General features: G+C 40.5%; 1 protein-coding gene across 1 annotated transcript in view; it reads left to right on the plus strand.

Annotated features, from left to right (window-relative positions):
• Positions 1 to 7,893, plus strand: part of MGAT5 (alpha-1,6-mannosylglycoprotein 6-beta-N-acetylglucosaminyltransferase) — a 117,055-nt gene extending 109,162 nt beyond the window's left edge. Inside the window, exon 17 of the mRNA XM_082284669.1 lies at positions 730 to 7,893. Coding sequence (XP_082140795.1) covers positions 730 to 928 — 199 coding nt within the window. The 3' untranslated portion in view covers positions 929 to 7,893. The remainder of the gene's footprint in view (positions 1 to 729) is intronic.
• Positions 7,894 to 8,178: the final 285 nt, after the last annotated feature.

Here is an 8,178-nt window from a genome sequence, read left to right on the forward strand (position 1 = left end):
ATTTTCTTTGAAAAGTTGTAATTTCCAGTGGAGTTCAGAAGCAGCTCATATAAAAACTTTCTTTTCTAGCTGTCTAGACAAAATCATAATCCTGTGGAAAAAAAACCCTCTGTTAAATGCTGAAAGTTACCAGTGTTTCCAGGATAAGTGAAAAACAAGGCTCTGCTGGAACTGCTACCCTTGTGTTTAAGCTTTGTGGTCAGAAAATGGCAACTGGCATTTTTCATTTTTCCACTGGCTGGTGCTGGCTGGTTCCTGGGAGCTGCAGACCCTGCTCCCTGTAGCCCAGGAGCAGCATCCCTCATCCTTGCAGTCCAGCTCACCCACCTCGAGCTGCCCAGGGCTGCCTGGCTCTGTGGGGCTTCCCTGGGGAAGAGTCCTCCTGAAATCAAAGACAGTATCTCCTGATTTCAGATTCTTTGAATCTGTCCTACTGAAAATCCATGGTGTATTTAAATATTAGGTTTTGGGGAACAGTCAAAAGTGATTTTTTCCTCTTTAACTTCTTTTATTAATCCTTAGAAAACAGTAAAGCTGTAAAGGCTGCACTGCCCTCTGCAGAGAGAATCTGTACAGGAGAAAAGTCACGTTCTGGAAAGCTGCAAGTGTAAATGCACTTGATTTAGGATCTAATAGAGCAAGGATTTTATTTTTAGCGAGGAAGGATGAAAACTGTACCAAACTCCTGTAAACTCAGGTGTGATTTAGATCATGTGCTTTGCTTTTTAGGCACAATATCGAATGTCTCACCATGGAGTCTGCAAATGATATCCTGGTTCCCTCTTTTGATGGAAGGAGGAAGCACTGTGTTTTCCAAGGTGACCTGTTACTGTTCAGCTGTGCAGGCTCCCACCCCACCCACAGAAGGATTTGCCCCTGCAGGGACTATATCAAGGGGCAGGTTGCACTCTGCAAGGACTGCCTATAGCAGCAGCAGGGCTGCTCCCAGCTGGGGACAACGTGAGTAGTTTGGAGAATTACTTCATACTTCCTGCACTTTGGTCCTGGTTTCCGCTGCAGGCAGAGCTATCATTGCTGGGCAGAATTATCTACTAAGAGAGGAGGGATTCATAATAAACAGCTATAACTGATCTTTTCTTCCTGTAAGGACCTTTGCAGTGTCACTCTTCAGATTCCTTCAGCTGTTTGCGAAGAGAAACAAGTCTCATGTTCTGCAATGGTTTGAAGATGACTGCACAGAATAGTTTGTAGAAAATTTTCAGACCCATCAAACTTCTGTTTTTGTTGTTTGGGTGAAGTGTTTTCTATTTTTTTAATGAGTTAGGACATCCCCCATCATGGTTAGCTAAAGGATCTCAACTTCATTCCAGTAGAAAACTGAAAAAAGTGTGCTAAGGGAGGGGATGCTGGGAAAGGAGGACTAACATTTTATTCAAGGTGCACTGGTTTGGGTACAGCTTTGACTCAAATGGCTAAAAAGTGGTTTACTTCACAAGAACTTGGAATGAGAGAGCTCTGTACCCTGTACTCTGTAACCTATTGGGTTATTTGGGCCCAGTTTGGTTTTTTTTTTTTTCCTTTTTTTTAAATTAAATCTTTGTATACAACAAGGTATTGTCTGCATCACAGCTGCTGCACCAGAGCAGCCTAAGCAGAGTGTCACAAATGAGCAAATAGGCAGTTGCCAGCGTGTGATACATCTTGGTGACTGCACAGTTCACTGGGGTTGTGGCATTCTTCAGTGTGGAAAAAAACCACACAACCATTTTTGGAATGGACTCATCACAGTTTACTGGTCCCATTTAGAGAGTAATCCTTGGAATTTGCCCACGCTTCTGTTGTAGTCTGTCTACTAGAAATACTGTGTGAAGCAAAAAGTATTCAGCATCATTGGAGCAATATTATCATTAGAGCCTCAGTTTGCTACGGCTTCCAGTAGTTGAAGTGTTGCTGAATGACATAGAAAGGTTAAACTAAGCTAACTATAATTATTGTATGGTAGAAATGTAAAATGTCTTCATAACTAGCTAGGTTTTTAAAGAGAAATTTTTCTAGAGAACAAGTAAGAGGAGATAAAGAACTGCAAAGAAAAGAATCAATCAGTCCTCTTGGGTTCTTTGATTGGTCTTCTGTTTTTAGGCGGCTGTTTGTTTAATTTTCCCTTTTTTTTAGCAGGCCCACCAATTACAAATTTAGAGGAAAACAATTCAAGAGTTCAGAATTCAAATCAAACTCTTTTTTTGAGAGCAGCAAGTTAACTCCTCTAAACTGCCTTCTTTTTACAGAGGTAATTTTTGTTATTTTCAGCAGAAGGTGACATGCTTGACAGCACCATTTGTAGTCAGAAGGTTACATGTTAAGATTAGTGAGAAACAAATCTGCAGTCAGAGTCTGCAGGTTTGCAATTTGGATACGCTCTCACCATATTGGAATAAGGCCTCAAATCAGCACAAATATTTTTTTCATAAACATTACCAGGTAGTAATGAAAGGCATAGATGCTTTACATTTTCCTTTCTTGGACATATCTGGTTGGTTCAGAATTTTCTTGTAAGTAGTGTTCTTGTAATCTGTGTGGGAATATTGATGGACCTAGTGACCTACCAAAAACCAGGCAAGAGAGATGCTATTTCACCGTGGATAAATCCTCCAGAACAGTCTACATTTTAACTTTCAATTTAAAAGCAGTGAATGAGCCTTTTCAATCATTTGGTTTCCTGCCTCAACACTCCTGACAGTGTTACCCTGTAACACTCCATAACATCGCTCTGCACTACACAGGAGCCTAATCCTGGGAGGTTGTTCAGTATCCAAAAAAGGGTCTGGGGGAGCTGTTGAACAGCAGGGTCACCAGGATCTGGGTTTGATGATGTGAAAATCTGCTGTATTTCAGATTAATTTTCCAGAAACAGAACAGCTGGGTTCTCTAATGGGAGGCAAAATTTTTGTATGAAAAGAAAACAAATGCAAACCAGTATGAAAATCCCTCCCGTTGCCATAGCTCAGCATTTGCTTCAGTCAGCACAAATGTAGTTTACCATAGTTTTAGTGCCCTGGAAAAGCTGGGGGAGGACAACGGGAAATGGGTCTGAGCAGGCACAACAATTCATTCTGTATTTATATAAAATATCCCCTGCATACCTGTGCATATTTGTGCAACTAGAAAATCCTGCCTATCACAGCGTATGAACTTCCAGCTGGTGCTGAAAGCAAAGGCAACAGCAGGACTTGTCTTCACCAGTTCAGCCTGAGCTTCTTCAGGCAGGAATTGATTTCGAACTGGGATATCACAGAATTTTGTTGGAAACAAAGATTTGTGTGTGTGCACTTAAAGGATGCAAAACATGTGGGTTTTGCTGTAGTGTAATTCTTTGCTGTAAATACGTGTTTGCTTGGTTTCCCCTGCTGTAAGGCCCACATGGCAATACATACTGCATTCGGTTTTGCCTCTAAACCTTTAAAGATGGGAGGGGTTTGGTATTTGTTATTATAAGATTTTCTGGTCTAGTGCTTTGCTCAATGCTAAGTTTGCCTTTACCACAGCAGGGAGAGTTTATTACAAGCTCTGTTTTTTCATGCTGTAGCACTGTTTCTAGTCTGCTGAACTGAATTACTGCATTCTGGCAAAAATGAAACAGCAGCACCGATTGCGTTTCAGCCAGGGCAGAACATCCAAATTGGCTTCAGAGTCAGTGGTCTCTGATCTTATTTCCACTGAAACTTATAGAGAAGACTCATTTAGCTTGAAGAATAAAGAGTCAAGACCTACAGCTTCAGTCTAAATTCCTGTAAAAGGAGACTATCATGAGAACTGTAAGTGCATAGACTCTGTAAGCGTTGCTCACTGAGCTCCACACACGCTCCCCGTCACACAGCCGCGTTCCCTTGTGCAGTGCAAAATCAGAGACTCCTTCTGCAGATAAACACTCAGGCAAATCCATGTGGGACTAGTGAAAAGTCTGAATTATTTGCTAAAGCCTATAGTAGATATCCACAGGATAGTGGGTGGCTTTCTGTCCAAATTCCATAACTATTTTCTTTCCTAGTTGAAGAATAAAGGTGTAGTCCAATCCTTGCACTCAAGCAAGGACATCAGAGAGGGGACCGTGCTGCTGTTTTCAGTCTGACAGTAGAGCTTGCAGCTTCCTTTGCTCAGAAGTCAGGTTTTTGCATGACTGCATTTGAATATTTTGCTCTGCGATTGACGGGAAAAAAATGTTAAAAGTTGAATACAAAACCATTTTACAAGCTTTTAAACATATCTCTCATATCAAGACATTCTTTGTTTTAAAATTTTGTATTTTTGTATGTGACCTAGTTTTTTTCAAAAATCTTATTCCTACGGGATTAGAAAACTTGAGAGAAGCATTTACATATTTATTAAAATTAACATAAAAGGCTTGCCTTTGAAAGGTAAAGTTGGTAAATACACACTGTTTAAAAATGCCAATAAAAACCTCATTTATTTCATATATGCAAGTTGATTTGCACATGTATAAATAGAGTTGCTTTTTGCATTTTTTGCTTAGTTTCTATGTTTCTTTTTGTAATTTATAGTTGCAGCAGTGTGTTTGCTTGTTTATCTCAGATTATGTTTCTACAAATATTTAATGTTTATGTGCCTTTTTTACTTTCTTTGGGGTTTGGATGCGTGTTTGGAATATGGACACTGTCTGAACAAGTATAATGGAACACTAATTCCAGGTAAAGTGTGCTGATGACTCTACAACTTACTGGTGTAAATTTTGAATGTTTTTAAGTAGTGGAGAAATCTGTTCTAAGACTATAAGGCTTAATAAGATAAAAGATACTATAACTTTTAATAATTCTTGCAAAACATTGCTTCTGCAAGCAGAATGCAATTTACTGAGAATCTGTGATTCGGCATGAGAGCTCCTGCTGGGACGGGATGTCTGTTCAATGACCAGGGAGCAAAGGAAAGCCATTAACATTCCCCAGGGAGACCATGATAACAGAAAACCTCCAGGAACGGCCATATCTGATTTGATGGGCAGGGAAGTTGAGGATCCACATTGAGGTTTGTGAGGTGTTGGCTTTTCAGATAAAGATGTCTCTGCATGGATGTACCCAGGGCGGTTCCTGGTGCTCCCAGAGAATACAGGCCTTTTATCACAGCTGAACTGGCAGCTCTCGCTGGGGAGGGACTGCTCAGCTTATTGCAGATGGCTTTTCTTTTTTATGCTACTGCTTTTCTGCAATAGTATTTTGCAAAACAGCTGCTGATCAGATTTCAGTTGGGATGGGGTTGTAGCCAGAGCCAGGACTCTGCACCTTCCCAGCTCCACTCTGCTCCCAGCTACTTGTGTCGCTTTTGCACCTTGCTGATTGTCAGGAATTCAGACTCATTGAAAATTTCTCTTGATATCATCAGCTGTTGTACCACTGTCCTTTAAAATCCTAGGCAGCATCCTCAATTTGTCCTTGACGTGAAAGACATGCCCTCCCCTCTCAGGAGTGTGTGGCCCATCTGAATTGATTTATGAGTTTGCAGCACTGTTCACATAAACAAAACCCAAATTGCTTTCTCAGGTATGTCTTTTGCTTAGAGTTCATTTCAGGACCAGATTTTGCTAGTAAAATAAATTAAATGGGATGAATCAGGCTGGATACAATCTCGTCCAAGCCCAATTAACTTCATGACTCCCACTGGCTTCAGTGATAGCACAACTCCTCCATTAATGTTTCTTGAAATTAAAAAATCAGCCCGCCCTTTTTAATAAGTGTGAAGCACTGGATCTTACATGATAAAGACCAAACACTTACAGGACATACTGTACATGTATCAACAGCCAGTTTTTCTTGCTGCAATGACTTAAATCAGCTCTAAGTTGATGTTACTGATTCATTATTAAAGTATCAATTCAAAATGTGGTTAAATTGCTGTTCAGTCTACAGTTGGGAGTTTGAGGGATGGCACTTTTGTTGTTTATTCTTAGAGAGACCAGGAGTTACCAGTTTCTGATTTCCAGGGGTGCTAACATTTGGCATGGCTGTTTCCTTGCGATGTTTGTCCTACAGCTGCTATACCTTCAGCTTCTCACTTGTGATCTCTTTCCATCTGTAGTTTTCCTTTGGCCCCATTGTTGTAGGGATTGCTGTAAAGTCAAGGAAAATAATGCACTGACAGATATATGTTTTCATTGGGGCTAAAAAGGCCAGGGACATGGAGGATTTTATTGAGATCTGCTTTAATAATGTCACTGTAAATGTAACATCAAAACATACCATTTTATGGGCAGTGACTTAAATCTCATCTACACATTTTCAAGCAGTTCTATAGAGGTTTTTTGTAAATTAGTTTATGATTTCCAAATATAATTATATTTAAATGGAATGTGTACTTGATACACTCAATGTATCAAGTGTAAAATGTTTACTGTAGGAATGTGCTGAAAATACCAGAGGCTGGATCCCAGAGTGCCTCAGGTGTGAGGCATCATTCATTGTTCTTTCTTCCAGGAAAAGCCACAAAGTGCAACCATTGCTGATGTGCCTTGCACGTTGGGACCTATCCATTTTTATAGGTGTCATCCTTTGCATATTCATGTAATTAGGAACACACAAAAGTGTGCTTTAATTCAGCAGACCTCTCTCAAGAGCACTAAGCCACCTGTTTATTAAATGAGTAAATAAAACCAGGTCCTCGAAGTTTTGATAAAATGAGTAATAACTTCACCCTCAACATGCAGAAACTGCTTTAAAAAATTAGTTGTGCTCAAGTGATTGAAACCCTTCTCTCTGCTGGGCAGATCAGTGCAGGTGCCATTTACTTAAGTGGTCTGTGCATGGGACCAGAATTTGTCACCTTATGTAAGGGCTCACAGACCGAAGCACTGAGGACCCTGCTGTCCCCATGGCCACCAAAGCACGTGGCTGCCTCTGGTGCACGAAAACACATCTGTATTGTCACTGCAAATACCAGCCCTGGGTCAGTGCAGAGCCTGGGGCCTGCAGGAGCCACCAAATCCTTGGCTTTAAGGAGAGCATGTAAATAACGCCATGGCATTTCCTGGAGCCACCCAGTGCATGCAACACGACCTGGCTCAGGCTCCAGCAGCTGCAAAGTAGTTTGAACTATCAAATAGGCACACGATAAATCAAGCTAAATTGCTGTCTGAGGGCAGTTAATTTTAATAGTGTAATACCCAGAACTAATTTATGTTCATTAACAGGTCTGTTGCAGTACAGTGACAGTGAAAAATATTTTTAAGGAGTCGTGGGTTTAATTTGGTTTTTGCAAAGAATGCAGCAGAGGAGGAGGAAATGGCAGTTTTTACCAAAGGAAAAAAAAGAGTAGATTTTGTGAGAAAACTTACCCTGAAGATTCTAAGAGAGCTAAAAGAAAAATATCAGGAAATATTTACAAAGCTAATTTGGGCTTGGAGACGTTGATCCCCCTGAGCTTGCTGAGCTGACCACTGCAGGGAGATTCTTCAGAGTGAAATTTGGGGCAACTCTTTGGGTTCTGGTCTGCATCATTCCCTGGAGGAGTCTCCCTCTTCATGGGTGGAGAGGGTCAGAGTCTGAATAAGCCCTGTAGCAGTGTAAATTGGAAAAAAACCCTACTGAAATCACAGGAAATAAAATATTGCTTTTTGCAAACAATAATGTGGAGTCGATGAGGGGGTTTAAATGTACACAAGAACTTCAGGGTCAGGCTGGTACTATGGGGTGTTTGGTTTGAATTCTTCCCTAATAGGTTGATCCTTTGTTTTATTTCAATGGTTGTGTTCCACTATATTACGTTCAAGCAGTTGGATTCAAACAGAACAGAACGCAGTGGTTCAGATACTGCCAAGTTCCTGGGGTTCAATAAGATGGGATTTTTTTAATTTTTTTTTTTTTTTAGAACAGTAAATGTCTGTACTTTAATGGCATAGAAAAATGCTTTGTTTTCACTGTTGTAGAAAAAAACTAGGGAGAATTTATTTTTCAATAAACTTTTTTCTTGTGTGATTTGGATTTATGATTGCTTTGTGCTTAAATGGGAATGCCGTGAGCTGCCTTTTATCCCAAATTGCATTTGTGTGGCTTCTTCTTCCAACTCTGCAGCTGGGTGTTTCTGTTGCTGCCCCACCTCTGCACAGGTAAGTCCCCACCTTAGCCAGAAGAACAACAGGTGAGTAATGACCTGTTTGCTTTGTTTTGTTTTAAACCTGAGTTGGATAATGAATTACATCGAGCCTCCCTTCAGGAA

This window comes from Coloeus monedula (genome assembly GCF_965178545.1).
Source record: "Coloeus monedula genome assembly, chromosome: 7".
Classification (NCBI taxonomy): domain Eukaryota; kingdom Metazoa; phylum Chordata; class Aves; order Passeriformes; family Corvidae; genus Coloeus; species Coloeus monedula.